Source organism: Astatotilapia calliptera, chromosome 1 (assembly GCF_964374335.1).
Source record: "Astatotilapia calliptera chromosome 1, fAstCal68.1, whole genome shotgun sequence".
Classification (NCBI taxonomy): domain Eukaryota; kingdom Metazoa; phylum Chordata; class Actinopteri; order Cichliformes; family Cichlidae; genus Astatotilapia; species Astatotilapia calliptera.
Window position 1 is genome coordinate 38,428,051 of NC_137422.1, and position 15,629 is coordinate 38,443,679.

A 15,629-nucleotide genomic window follows, 5' to 3' on the forward strand; every position below is an offset into this window, starting at 1 on the left:
CAGACGAACGAGGACGAGGTAACACACACTATAAATACACACACCAGGAATCAAGGGATGGGAAACAGGAGGGGAACACACCTGGAAGACATCACAGCTGACGAGGCAGGGGGAACGTAAACAGAACACACTGACATAAGACAGAGCCCTTCAGAGTAAAACAGGAAACACATACGCGTAATGACACAGACTCAGAGACGCGGACTAAACACAGAGACCTAATACACTAAGGAGATACACAAGCAGGGAAGACACCAAACAGAGGAAACACAACTAAACCCTAGGAAACCCAAAACAACAGTCATAATACAAAACTATCAAAAGTAAAAGCACAAAACCAAAAACACTGGGTCACCGACCCAGGACCATGACAGTGGCAGCAGAATAAAAAATAGTCTTTGCTGAATCTTTGTTACGGAAACATCGGCATGGAGTTTGGGGTGCGATTCATCCCGTGTGAAGCGATGTTGAATTTCAGTGGAAGGGAAAAACAAGGATCTGCATTTTGTCCCAAGTGGTATGACATCAGTGACTCTGCACTGAATCTTGATTATGATTATGAGTCACTTTGGCAAAACCATCTTGGTGTTTTGCAACTAAATGTCATGGATGAAGCGTGCAAAAAGCAAAGGGACCAAAGTAGCCACGCCTTAAACCATCCCCTGCTTTATCATCTATTTCACTCTAACTGGAAAAATAATTTACAAAGTGAACTTTAACGTTTTGTTCAGTAAGACCCAAAACTGGTGACTGAGATCACAAATGTCTGAGGAAAATGTTTATTGAGGTCATAAGTCAAGTAAAAAGTTCTGTCATTTTTTCATACACTTCTATGCAATCAGACTTCTTTTGAGGATTTTCCTCCAGCTGATCATTAATAAGAAAATTTAAGGCTTTACTTTTCATAACTAAAGCTGCTTCCACCTTGCATACACAGTCTATCATTCAAATCACTTTTTATTTGACGACTGAATTTAATTTGAAAAAAATGTTATTGAATGCTTGACCATAACCTGGAGTCGCTCTGGGCTATAATCCAGCAACACACACATAAATAAAACCTGATTCAGTAAAAGGTTTTACATGATTTATATTACAGAGATTCAGGATTAATGTTACACTCTCACACCGGATTATTGATGAGGGTGTTTCTCTCTTATCATATATATTAGCATCTTCTATCAGAGGCGTCATTAGAAGTGATTTTGCTGGTATTATGCTTCAGATACACAGTGCATGGCGTATCCATGGAGGTTCAGCTATGGACACAAAATACTCCGTGACAGCTAGTTTGCTCTGTGTGATTTTATTATTTGTCATTTAATGTTTTTAGGCTTTTATTCTAAATAAATTGTCAATCTGGATCTTTGGTTGTCATCTGATTGAAAAGGTCCTCTGTCTTTTACAAATATGGTCAGATTGTCCAGAAACACCGCAGACCACGGCCTCTCTGTGTGAGGATCTAAACGTATTCTACGCTAGATTCGACACAGCGAACACCATGAGACCGGACAGTGTGCGCACCGCGGATGACGTCAGTGTGCACACTGTGTCTGAGGAGGATGTGCGGAGGTGCTTCAGGAAGGTGAACGCACGCAAAGCTACTGGTCCGGACGGGATTCCCGGCCTCGTCCTCAAGTCATGCACGGCTCAGCTGGCTGGAGTGTTCACGCACATCTTCAACCTTTCCCTCTCTCTGTCTGTAGTCCCAGCCTGCTTCAAAATGGCCACCATTGTCCCTGTACCCAAATCCTCCACCATCTCCTCATTGAACGACTGGCGACCTGTAGCCCTGACCCCCATCGTAAGCAAATGCTTCGAGAAGCTGCTCAGGGACTTCATCTGCTCTGCACTACCCGACTCACTGGACCCTCTACAGTTCGCATACCGCCACAACAGGTCCACTGATGATGCCATAGCCCTGACACTACATACTGCCCTGTCACACCTGGAGAAGAGAGACACGTATGTGAGGATGCTGTTTGTAGATTACAGCTCAGCATTCAATACCATCGTTCCCTCGAAGCTGGACAGGAAACTGCTGGATCTAGGACTGAGCAGCTCCCTCTGCAGCTGGATCCTTAGCTTCCTGTCTGACAGACGCCAAGTGGTCAGACTGGGCAGCATCACCTCATCCCCCGTCACACTGAACACTGGTGCTCCACAGGGGTGTGTACTGAGCCCTCTCCTGTACTCACTCTACACCTACGACTGCACAGCCACTAACAGCTCCAACATCATTGTGAAGTTTGCGGACGACACTACAGTGGTGGGTCTTATCACCAACAGTGATGAGACGGCTTACAGGGAGGAGGTCAGCGCCCTGACCCACTGGTGTCAAGACAACCATCTCACCCTCAACGTCGCAAAGACAAAGGAGTTGATAGTGGACTTCCGGAGGTGCAGAGAAGTACACACCCCCATCACCATCAACGGCGCTGCTGTGGAGAGAGTGAGCAGCTTCCGGTTACTTGGTGTACATCTGGCTGAGGATCTTACGTGGTCAGTACACACAAACAAAACAGTGAAGAAGGCGCAGCAGCGCCTCTTCTTTCTCAGGAGACTGAAAAGATTCGGCATGAGCCCCCGCATCCTCAGGACCTTCTATCACTGTGCCATTGAGAGCATCCTCACTGGATGCATCACCACCTGGTATGGCAACAGCACCGCCTACAACTGCAAAGCTCTCCAGCGAGTAGTGCGGTGTTCTGAACGGATAATTGGAGGTGAGCTTCCCTCCCTCCAGGACATCTACAGGAAGCGGTGCCTGAGGAAAGCGGGGAGGATCATCAAGGACTCCAGTCACCCCAGCCATAAACTGTTCAGACTGCTTCCATCAGGAAGGAGGTTCTGCAGCATCCGGTCCCGTACCAGCAGACTGAGAGACAGCTTCTTCCACCAGGCCATCAGACTGATGAACACGTCATAGACACCTCAGCTTCACTACTGGAACTTCAACATTATGCACTCCATACTGTACAGTAACGCCACTGTTTTGCACATGTCTCACTCTGTATATTTTATTTTATATATTGTTTACTCTATTTAATTTGTAAAATATGTGCACACACACACACACACACACACACACACACACACACGTAGAAAAATATTTAGTATACACATCCAGAAATGCATACACTATTATATATTGTACATATATTTATTAGTTTCAGATGTAGCCATTCTTGTATTTTGCTTGTTTACATTATTGTATTTTGCACAACTCTGTTGCTTGTGAAGCTCGCACACAAGAATTTCACTCACATGTGCTGTACCAATGTACCTGCACATGTGATGTGACAATAAAAGTGATTTGATTTGATTTGAAACCTGAAGGGCTTATTTGTATATTATAAACTACAAATACGTGAAATGTATTTGTATTCTAGCCCCAGCATCATGCAGACAAGGAAGCCTTAGGATTTTCAAAACCTGTTCCCAAACAAGTTTGGACGGCTTGTAAAATGTAAATAAAAGAATGCAAAAGCTGAACTCTTGCAGCAAAAATCTTTATTCCTCATCCCCCTGACTGTCTTCTCTCATTACTTTAAATAAAACTGACCTGCAAATGCCTTTTGGGACAAAAAAAACAAGAAACAAGAAAACCATTTTAAAGCTTTTATTTGTTCACTAAAGTTACTTACACTGCATCAACAACAATAATTAACACGTAAAGCTCTTGGGGAAGATGCAAAATATTTGTTTTGCAGAAGAAAAATCAGGCTGAAAACTTATATATAACAAAAAAAAAGATTTAAAAAAAATGCAAACATGGCTTCAGAAGCCTCAGCGCTGCAGAAACAGTTTGATCTTAATCTGATGTGGATCCAGAGATGATTGAGCTTTTTGGTTTGTTTGACTTTCTTTTTTGCAGGAGATTGAATATACTATATATATATACTATATATATATATATATACTATAAGTATTCATAAGTCAACACCTTTTTTTGTAATGGGCAGTGAGAATTTAATTTGCTAAACGACTTTACACACAAATTACAGCCCCATTCAGACACATGAACCTCATAGAAGGAGGTGAGCAATGAAGCCGTCACTATAGTTATTCAGGCTAACAGCAGAGGAGTGAAGTCTCAATAATGCGATATAGAGAGTCTAAGGAGGTTGGGAATAAAGCGATTGGACTCCTTTAAGTTTCGTGAAGACGTCTCACTTCTCATCCAAGAAGCTTCTTCAGTCCTGATATTTTATTGCTTCCTCCTGTGATGCTATTGGTACACCAGCTGCACATACTGAGATTTTTATTCAAACATGCAGGTGTGCTAAATGGATTCCTGGAATCAGCATTTCATGACTCCTCATGGAAATGGAAGAGGGAGCAGGGACGTTCCCTAAACTGCAGTGAACCAGAACAGTGTGGACAGCGTTAAATGAATTATTGTGTTATTGTGTTATTAAAGATGAAAGCAGAGAATAAATACATTTTTCTCTGCATCGTTGATTGTTGCACATTGTGTCAAATATCACGAGTTGCTGTATCGTGATACCATCATTATCACAGGTGACTTATTGTGATAGCATAGTATCATGAGTGGACTCGTAAGAGAAGTGGACATTCAGCTGGACAAATACAAAAGCCTCCCCATGGGGGCGCTACTGACTCAAAGGGAAGCAAAGTGTGTGCAGTTATCCTCAGAGATGGAATTTAGTCAACAAACTTAAACGTGTATCATTAGATTTAAAATGACTTCCAGAAAATGCAGAAGCTGTTTCCTGTTTTTAAGTCTGCTTCTGTGTAACCAAATAAAAACTATAGAGATAATCAGATTAGCAGCAGCACCGGTGCCTTCATAGGGAGAATGAAAGAATCTGAATCACATGAATGAGGCTCTGGACAGGGTTGAAAGCACAATAGGAGAAGCCAGGTCAGAGAAACAGCTCATTATTACTGAGCTGAACACTGAGTCACATGCTGCAGACTGGATTACCATCACTGAGCAGAGCAGGTACTGATTACATCACCCACCTCCTTGCTCTGAGTGAGAATGAACAAGAAGTCCAGATGTGTGATGAATATTTCAGCCTAAGGGGGGCGCTGATGAGTTGATATGAGGCCAATACCTCACCTCTGTCAGATCCACATCTTTATCTGCAAATCAGAATGAACAAAAGCTCTGTCCAGTGCAAACACACAGGCATCCACACAGACATAGAAGGGTCAAAGTTCAAGGTTTGGTCCAGACTAAGTGCTGTTGGGGAGCTGTGCTTCCAGTCAGCTCCCAGCAGGGGGCGCGGCCTCCGGCTCACTCATTTCTCAGCTTTCACCTTCGTGTCATATGTCCCGGCATTCTTGTACGCTCCCACGTAGCCCGTGTTCTCCACAATCTCCTCACGACCCTCGCGACCTTTGCCCTTGCCGCTGTCATCAAAGCGCTCCTTGTGTGATCCAGTGTAACGGGACGTGTCGGTCAGACGGTCCACCGCTGCTGTCTTTGCCACTTTCTGATGGAAGTAGAAAAATTAGATTAAAGTCAGTAAAAGAAAAAATATCTTCCCTGCTTCAGGACGCGTCTCTGTTTTTTTAACAAGAGGGGAAAAATGAAGACAATGCAGAAGCGTCACAAACTGCTGTTCCTCTAATGACCACTTGAGGCCACAATGAGGTTGGCCCTTCTAGAGTTCCATGTTAACATATCCAACATTACAAAGCATGTTTACAGCCTCTAACATAAACCATCCACTACTTCAGGTCACTAAACATTATTTATTGATCGTGTGTTTGGGCGTTGGAGCCTTTTAGAGCATTTTAATAGATGACACAATAAACATTCTGGCTTGTTGTGTTTTATTCGTCTGCTTTTTAACTCACTGATGATAACGTGTGATTCCAAAAATCATCAAAATGCAAAATCATGAAGTCAACAAGTGATATCACAGTGGCTACAACTATTTTTCATAACTTCTATGTTTTCTGTATGACCATGGGTGCAACACGCAAACGCCACTTAGAAAGCAACTCTTACTGATTCACGTTTAGTTTAAAGTGGAATTAAAATTGTTGTTTGCTTTAAGCTATGATTCTGATCATTGCACAGCATTTTAGATAACACGGAGCCCTCTGCATTTAACTGCACTGGGTCCCTGTAAACTGCACCTTCATTATGCAATCCTCTCTGCCCCAGGGCATCAAATGAAGACTCCACTGCAAAACCACAACAAGAATAATATGTCTGCTTTCTTCATTAGTTTTCTTCAGGTAGCTGAAATGAGGATAAGATAGAGTAACTGGAAACTAAGCGAATGAAAAAAAGGCCCAATGTCAGAGCAGGCAAAACAAGGCAAACAGGAAGGGTAGTAGAAACCAAAGTTTAAAGAATATGGACATTTAAATAAAGCATCTGATAGTTTTTAAAGTCACATGTATTTAGCACCATTCCCACTTGATTAGCAAGTAGCAAGAGGTGCCTGCTCCTTAGCCTTTTACAGTCATGTAGTTATCAAATCAGTGTGAGAACCAATAGTGAGTGAATGGGTAGATCTGGATATGAAACAGTTCTTTTTCACCTCAGGAAAACAATGGATTTCACCAACAGTCCCATATTGTACTGCTGATAGGTAAAGTTTAAATGACATGCAGTGTCATTTGTAACTCCACAGATAGCCACCAAGAACTTCTTACTATGAAGTTCTGCTTTAATCCATGAAAACTTTAAAACTTTGAATCGATAACAGACATATGATAGATAATATAACGCTGATTCCTTCATGAACACAAAAGCTTGTAACTTGATCGTGTTTTTTACTCATGGATTGTCATCTGTAATGCATGCATTTCAGTCAGTCAGACTGTATCTGCTCTGATGACTGAAGAGCGTTTAATGATCTGGAGAGGATCCAGACTGCCTCTCTTGCTGGCTCAGGCTCTGAGGACCTCATCATTATAAAATAAGAGCTCTTTGATGTGTGCAGTTGTGATCTGATGGATGAACCAGCTGTGATTGAGCCATGGCTCTGAAATATTAGAGCAGAGTAAGACGCTTGTTTGTGGAGCAGCTCAGGACTTGTTTTTCTACAGCTGAAAACTGAGAAGATGAGCCTGAGGTGATTAAACGCTGAGCTAAATATAAAATATGAGCAGCACATAATCATACTCGTCTAATCATGTTTTCATGATTATGCTGCTGTTTTTCACAGACAGACACTCTTCTGTCCAAACTGTAGCTCAGAGTGTGGAGCTGGGAAATCGACTAAACTGATCAGAAAAATTCGTTTCTATGCAGATGATGCAGTTTTATGCATCATCTGCATAAAACTTCCGACTTCACTCGCCCCTTGATGTTTTTTATCATTACTTTAAATACACTGTGTTATCTACTGCCCTCTCAAATGAGGCCCTACCCCAGGTGTAGCTCCAGGGTGGAGTCCTGGTATCCCTGGTCCTCAGTCCTTAATGAATCCAATCATAGACGTTTTGAATCGCACTTAGTCTGGCCCCTCACCCAGGACCAGTTTGCCTTGGGAGACCCTACCAGGGGCAAACTGCCCCGGACAACATAGCTCCTGGGATCACTTGGGCACACAAACCCCCCCACCACGGTAAGGTGGCGATTCATGGAGGGGACTATTATATATAAGTATGGGTGTGGCTTAGTATGACAGTGTGGTTTAATCCATATAACTACATTATCACTTACCTTTAAGTCTTTTCTTTTGGAGACTCATTGCTTTTGTTTTTACACATATGCACAAAAAGAAAAATGATGCATTTCACAAAATATACATAGCATAGAATCACAATTTCCTGTTTTACTGTTGAGCATCTTTATTGTGGGATTTAGAGCTTTAAAACAACAGGCACACAAGAATCTTGTCTCACCGTCACACCAACGTTGGTAGGCTCTCGGCCTTCCACCAGCTTGTGGATAGACTGCAGTGCCTCCTCTTTGCTTTGACCTTTGAACCTCTTTGGAGCCAGCTCTTCCAGAGCTTTCTGAAACTCCTCGTAGTTGATGACCCGAGACGTCTTCTGTCTGTACAGAAATACACAAAAGGAACACAGAGATGGAAGAGTTCAGAGTCTAAACTGTACTATTAATTCTCTTGGTTGGAAAATGTCTTTTAGCTGTTTTTAGATTATTAAACAGATATTTTGTTTCATCGAGAAAAGTTTGGGAAGCTGAACACAGGCACAACTGTCAGAGTAATTGTGGTGACTGGGAATTCAACAAGAACTCAAGTAACTAAAAGTAGAGCAACAAAACTACAGAAAACAAACAACAGCTGCCCCTTCGATACACCGCACTGCAATTCCTCAAAAACGTCCATCCCAGGAACACAGCAAAAAGTCTTCTTATTGCAGGTCTAAATCTTTGGCATAGTTCAAAACAGGTCCCTAAACATTTCCATTATTTTCTTGGTCCCCCGGTGTATGTTATTGTTTCTAAAGAAATACTTGACATCAATCATTTCATCCAGTGCTTAACATTTTGTCCCCCAAAACAATGATGTACTATTGTTACTAAGTTTTATAATGTAGTTCCACGACTGTCTTTATCCGCCAGTCCCATCCATGTTACACCCATGTGATGGATGACACTCATCAGTTTTCGGAGTATGACTTCAGCGCTCTGCCTGAACTAATTATGTGCTACATTTGTGTTCGAATATAGACTAAAGTGCTGCAGTTTTATCAGGGCGTGTGGAGGAGACACTGACTTAAAAACTAAATACGGAGCAAAAAGTCTTTCAGAGGTAAGATTTATGCACGTGTTTCCATACAATATGGCAACAAAAGACTTTAAGGGAGGTGGTTTTACAAATATAAGTTCGAATAATCGCCCCACCTTTGTTAAAGAGCAGGACACATTCACTCCCTGCACGCACTGTTGTCCCACATTACAAGCAAGGCTTGAATGGCGCTTCTAAAAGGGCGTTTCCAGATTAGCCATGATCTGTAGCGTGTCCGAGCACAAAGCCCTTCAAGGTTTGCACCAAACACTGAGCTCCCCATCATCCACATTAAATGTGCATATGCAATAAAAATGTGACAGCTACCTTGACAGTGGAGCACTGCTGTTTCATCAGCATAATGGTACTCAATTTTCCTCAAATTCAGTGTGGACCAGCAGGTCTTCAAATACCACAGTAAAATATCTCCAGTACTCAAAAGGCACATGTCACCAGCAGGGTGTTGTGTAAAGTCACCTCTGTAATCCTTTTGAGTTTCTGGAGAGAGATTTGTACGGAAGAGGATTAGGGCGGAAGAGGATTAGGGCCACTGGAAGAAAAAAATCAGAATTCTGACTTTTTTCTCAGAATTCTGAGAAAAAAGTCAGAATTCTGAGACTAAAGTCAGAATTCTGAGAAAAAAGTCAGAATTCTGAGATTAAAGTCAGAATTATTATTTTTTTCCCAGTGGCCCTAATCCTCTTCCGTAGATTTGGCCATGTTAAGATGAGACGCTAGTTCATCAGCCGATGGTCACAAACTTGGTTATAAAGCTGGGAAAAATTTGCTTTCTGTTCCAGGCTGCACATTTTAATGATGACAGTTAACCAGTTCATTTCTACTGTGAGGCTGGGGATTATAAAATGGGACTCTCACTTTTGGAGCGTGCCTCAAGTGGACATTAGAGGAACTGCATTTTATGCAGTCTTTTGACACTGGCGCTGATGTGAACACTCACTTGACTTTGGAGAAGACGATGTCCACGTCAGTGCCGGTGACGTTCTTGCCGTCAGTGATCTTGCAGTCTTTGCACAGTTTGGCCCAGTTCTTCCCGGTTAGATCCTTGCCTGTTGCCTTTGTGTCTCCATGGACTGCAAACTTCCTGAAAGCTGTGAGGAGCTGCTCCATGTCTGCACTCTCCGCCATGATGAAAAGATAATCTACAATAAAATTAAGCAGAGGACAACACTGGAGATCGTGTGTGAAGGTAATCTCCTCCCCCTACAGGATTTATGAGAGCATTTTGAGTTTATAAATCAAAGCCATATGTATTACAGCTGTTCATTTAGTTTATTCACCTGTAGTCACCTGGAGCCACACACACTGTCAGATAATTCTAATTAAAATGCTTCAACAGTTACCAACATCACAGTTGTGGTTGACAGATCCAGTTTAGTGGTTCAGATGGGCCAAGAGAACAGGTGACTGTGTCGGCGGAGTCAGAGCAACCACACCCAGATCAGGCTGCCATTATGTTTTTTCATGTATGAGCGTCTGTGGAGATTGATTCGCTTTTGAAGTCACCCTCCGGTGGCCATTAGAGGAACTGCAGTTTCTGGCACAGCTTCATTACAGATTCTATCCTGTTATTTCCTGAAGGTCAATATGTCGTGCACAGCACTTTGTAAAATAAACCAGCAGAGTGGATATTTCCTCCTCTCTGTGCAAAGCTCCTCTTTCTGAATGGTTCTTGGAAACAATGCTTAGTTTTCCCTTTGGGAAACCTTCTGCTGTGCCAGTAGCAGCTAGAAGTTGTTGCTTCTGTGTGTAGGTGTTTTGGACATGAAGATCATTTTGATCATTTTGCAGCTCCAGCAGAAGTGTGCATGTGCCCACAGAATATGTGTGTGTGTGTGTGTGTGTGTAGGGTGTGAGACGTGACCTCACTGTGGTTTCTCAGGCTTGTGCGACTACACACACACACACACACACACACACACATTGATGCAATCCCAAACAGTGGGTTTCATGGAAACAGAACTGGCTGCATCTCTGTCCAAATACACTTGTGTCTCCTTGTCATGCTGCTTCTGGTGAAAATTCCACTTGCACAACTCTGAATCAGAGCTGCTGCAGGCCATAGCGGCTGAAGTTATAGTACAGATAGTTAATATGAGCCCTGCTTACACACACACACACACACACACACACACACACACACACGCACACACAGTGTGTGAAAGGTGTAAGTGCATCTGTGCATTAAAACTGGTGTGTAGGTGTCAGATTCCAGGCAGTGGAGGCAGCTGCAGTTTTAATGTGAAGCAATCTCTTCTATTTGGAAGCTGATTCATTAAACCTGCTTTTTGTTTTTAGGAAGAGTGATCAGTGCAACTCCGCTGCAGTCTCTTTTTAGACGTCTCAACATAAGAAGCATCTCTGCATTCAATTGGCTCTTGTAACAATCTTCAGGGACTGACCTCTTGTGATGAGCAGCGATTTGTATCGCTTCTTTAGAAAACAGAAAATATCGCACAAAATCACACATTTAAAAATCAACCGATAGTTTAATTGCAAGGAGTCAGACTCTGGATTAGCTCACAGCAAGGCAGGTACTGTCTAACATCTATCAGATGTGTTCAGGTGCAAGACTGAAAGTCGGTCATCTCTGAACCCAAATCCCACAATCACGGCAGTTAAAACTGAAGACAGATCAAAGCAGGATTTAATCTGGTCTCATCAACAAGTTAAGACTGTTCTGAGTTCAGTCAAGTTTGAGCTGTTATTGTGGTAGAATGATTCACTCTGATACAAACCATTCCCAAGCCAACTAATCCCAACAGAGACTGACATTTAACGATCACATGTTAAAACATTCAAATCTATGAATAACTGTTAAAACAGGAGCACAGAGGTTGAGGAGAAATGCAGGAGCGTTAGAGACAAAGGAGACTATAACCAAATATTAATCGGATGTATCATGGTACATGCGATTCTAGAAATTCTAGAAATAAGAGGAAGGTGACATGGGAGATCGCTGCAGCCCCGAGGTTAAAACCAAGGTCACTGCTTACATAAACGTTAACGTCAGCGTACTTGAACTTAACTCACTGTAGTCTTTTCCTAAGAAACACGTATCGTTGCTCAGAAAAATTCCCTGCTTACTTGGAGGAATAAAACAAAGATGAAACAGTAAGGTTAAAGTTAAAATCTGGGTGGTGCACAACAAGCCGAAATGGCACCAAAAAAATGGTACGCCAGCAGTTGTGACATCACATCTGGCAGAAACAGCAAGCGAAACCTCCCTGTGCAAAGGTAGACTAACAGTTTGAAGCGTAGCAGTTTTTTTCTCATCCTCATTGTGTTTCTTGAGCATTATCGTTGACAGAAATAATGAAAAACACAAAAACATAAATTCAGATCAAAATTTGCAGCGCTAATTTAAAACATGCACTGCAGCTGGGAACTTTTTACGATACCACCCGACACAAACATTCAACGCAGTTATATGGGACATTAAACAGTGGAACAGTGGTAAAGAGTCAGCGTGACGTAAGATTTGCAAAAGGACTTCTTGTAGTGAGAACGTTGTTAGCTTCATGCTAGCACTTGTTGGGTGCTCCATGTGAGAAAGGGGAACTTCAGACACTCTCCTGAACTAATTCTTGTGAAATTGTCCAATATTTATGTGTGAAAATTACTTTTTTTTTTCCTTAACCATCGATAGACTGGGCTGCCCACATCTCGCCGTCTTTATTCTGCCCATAGTGACCAACAGCCTGTTACAAAAGCATCCTGACTGTAGCTTACTGCCTAAAGCATCTGCCTATCACTTGCACTTGTAATTCCTGGGTTTCCTGAAAAAACAAATATTCTATGCACAATTATCAGCAGGCAGGTAGGAAAAGCTGCACCTGGGTGAAACCCAGGAAAAAAGGCTGGGTTCTGACACTTCACTGCTCCTTTATGTTTTTGCTTTGAGACGCACAGACAGATATTGAAAACTTGATTGTTAATCAATAGTAGGAACTTCAGTCCTGTCTCAGTGTTAAAAACAAAGCTCAGCTAGGCTCACACGCTCTGTTTCTAGCAGCAGCTCTCCTTCAGTTTGAGTGCGTTTTAGTCATGGGGCCACACAGACTGTGTAAAGTGTATGGGCGTGCCAGTCAGTGTGTGTGCATGTGTGTGTGTGTGTCACTATGCAAAGACAAATAAACAGATTACCGACTGTCCACACTTTTAAAATTCATAAAACATGACAGCATGTGGCTGCACTTTAAATCCCTGCAAGTTTGTGTTCAGTAGCAGATCCCATGCACACATCGCTTTTCTAATTTTGTACTTTTTAAGCCAGCAATTTTTAGCAAATTGTAATCAAACATCTTGTCTGGTGTGAAGGATCCTGCTGTTTGCTGTTTTTTGTGAGATCTGAATATTTGTTTGGCGAGAACGCTTCATGGCTATTTCTTTCAGACATTTTAAGTTGATAAGTGGCAGCATTATTGAAGACACAGCAGATGAATCACTGAAGCTTCCAGCTGTGCAGACTCCAAACATTCTGCTCTCTGTGCATGTCTGAAATTAAACCGACTCTGATCTTCAATCAGTGCAGAAAAAGTTTCTGGAATAAAACTAAAAAGTTGTTCCAGCACTGACTGCGTGAAGATTTTAAAAATTTATCTGAAAACTGTCCTTCTGTTTATATTAAACACATCAACTTCTACTTTTTTGTTCTTCTTAATTTTTCCATTCTTCTTCTTTGCTTTGCACTTCTGACATCTGCACCACACCCAATCTTTGAGTCTTATTCTCTAAAACTTTTTTCTTAAATTCCACGATTTCTCTCTTTTTTTAATTGCATGTGTCTCCTGCAGTTTCCTACCTGTCTGTCTTCAGTCCCCTCCGTCTGCCTCTGCTCTCCCTCTTCTGGCCCTCAGCAGCGGTGGCAGCATTCAAATGAGTTCTGAAGAGCTAAGGGCTTGTTATCATCTGTTTACCCCGTCGCCTTGGCGACATCCTGTCCAACATCAGGGGAGGGCAATAAAACAGAGAAAGAGGGGGAGAGAGAGGGAGGGTTGGTCCTACGGCAGGGCGCTTATGCAGGCTCCTGCAGTTTCCCACAGCTGCAGGTCAAAGGTCAGAGGTCATAATGATCATATAACAATGCTGCATGCAGATTTTTATGCTTTAATTGAAATTAAAGGCTGGATAAAGTGTAAACATAAAACAAGAAAAACACTCTGTTGAGCCTTTGGCAGGTTTTAGCAGCTGCTCAATACACTGGCTGAAAATAAGATTTAATGAAGTTATGATGACAGATTTCTGAGTAAATACTCTTTGCAGTCTGGCCCCTTCCTCTCTGTGTCAAAGCTGCACGTAAGGACGGGCGAGTGGCTGAAAGGCAGCATCACTGCTGCCAGTGACAGAGAGGCAAACACAGAGTGCTTTGGAGAATTTCTAAGGTAAAAAGGAGACATGCGGTCATGTGAAAAAGCAAGTGCACCCTTCCTTCTACCATAGGAAGCCAGGTGCTGCTGATCAAGTGCACATGATTAACTGATCACCAACAAGTGTAAGCACCTATATAGAAGCAGGAGTTTCATCAGTTTGCTGTTCTGGACGACTTACATGTGTGTAAACACGTGTAATCTTCTTGCCATGTCCCAGAAATTCGCCCTGAGCTCATGCAATGCTCAGAGAAATTGCAAAAAACCAAGAGCTCTGTCTCAGACTCTCCAGGCTTCGGTTAGCATATTAAATGTTAAAGTTCATGAAATGGGCAATTAGAAAAGGACTGAACAAGTATGGCTTGTTTTCAGGGGGTTGCCAGGAGAAAGGCTCTTCTCTCTAAAAGAAGATTGCAGCACGGCTGCATGCAAAGATGCATCTGAACAAAAGCCTTCTGGATCAGTGTCACCTCAGACAGACAATGTGTGGGAAAACCAAACACAGCGCATCAGCACAAACACCTCATGCCAACTGTCAATCAGGGTGATGGAGGGCTGATGAACTGGGCTTGTTTTGAGCCACAGGACCTCGATAATTTGCAGTCACTGTGGTACGGCCTTTCAGTCGCTCGCCCGTGAATACATTTGTCTGATGGCTAAAGCTTGACTCAAACTGAGTCATGCAGCAGGTGATTAAGCCAAAGCACAGCAGCAAATCTCGCACAGAGTAGCTGAAAAAGAAAAGAATCAAGCTGCTGCAGTGATCCAGTCAAAGTCCAGACCTGAGTCTGACTGAAACGCTGCGGTGGGACCTTCAAAGAGCTGGGCAAAAACAAATGTCCACAAACCTCAATGATCTGAGCCAATGCAGTAAACAAGAGTGGGCCAAAACTCCTCCACAACTATGAGACTGATAAAATCATAAAAAACATACTGCTTCACGTTATTGTTGCTGACGATGATTTTACTGATTCTACTGAAGCTGTACTTCGCTTCTCACTGAGTGCAGAGTCCTAAAAAGCCACAGGCAGACGGCATGATAAAATCATAGCTTGGTGAAATGTCATAAACTCATGGCATTACTACAGGTGTAAACACTCCCAGAATGCACCGAGGCCTGCATCCATTGAGAAGTCTCAGGCCCTGGAGGCAGTCTGGTCTGCATACGATCACATTTTTACAGCTGAGTGTGCAAGAATGTCTGCACACGCTCTCGGCTGACATCTTCTGTGTAAGCACAACTGCAAACTCATTCACACACTGATAAATGAGCGAAACACAAACACGGACCGATTTCGCTGCGCTGGGATCAGCTGGTGCTACACATGTGCAGACTCATAATGTGTTTCAGAGCAGAAGCTGCAGAAGCAGAAGGGTGAAACTATTTTAACTCATTTTATTCCACGGTGCACCGTAAACCCTGATTTGATCTCAGGCACGTCTGGACCAGGAAAACTTTTGCATTACCTTATGCATATTTATAAAACAGAATATGAGCTGAGTGACATCTCTTGAGAAAATAAGTGTGACTTTTCCATGTTTTTTACACAAA

At 42.5% G+C, this 15,629-nt stretch overlaps 1 protein-coding gene across 1 annotated transcript; it reads right to left on the reverse strand.

The window, feature by feature from the left end:
• Positions 1-3,607: 3,607 nt before the first annotated feature.
• Positions 3,608-13,652, reverse strand: tppp3 (tubulin polymerization-promoting protein family member 3). Its single transcript, XM_026175988.2, has 4 exons — positions 13,513-13,652; positions 9,649-9,850; positions 7,840-7,993; positions 3,608-5,465 (listed from the first exon to the last, which is right to left on the reverse strand). The coding sequence occupies exons 2-4, from the start codon at positions 9,834-9,836 to the stop codon at positions 5,271-5,273; spliced, it is 537 nt and encodes a 178-aa protein (XP_026031773.1). The 5' UTR covers positions 9,837-9,850; positions 13,513-13,652; the 3' UTR covers positions 3,608-5,270.
• Between the last annotated feature and the right edge of the window lie 1,977 nt (positions 13,653-15,629).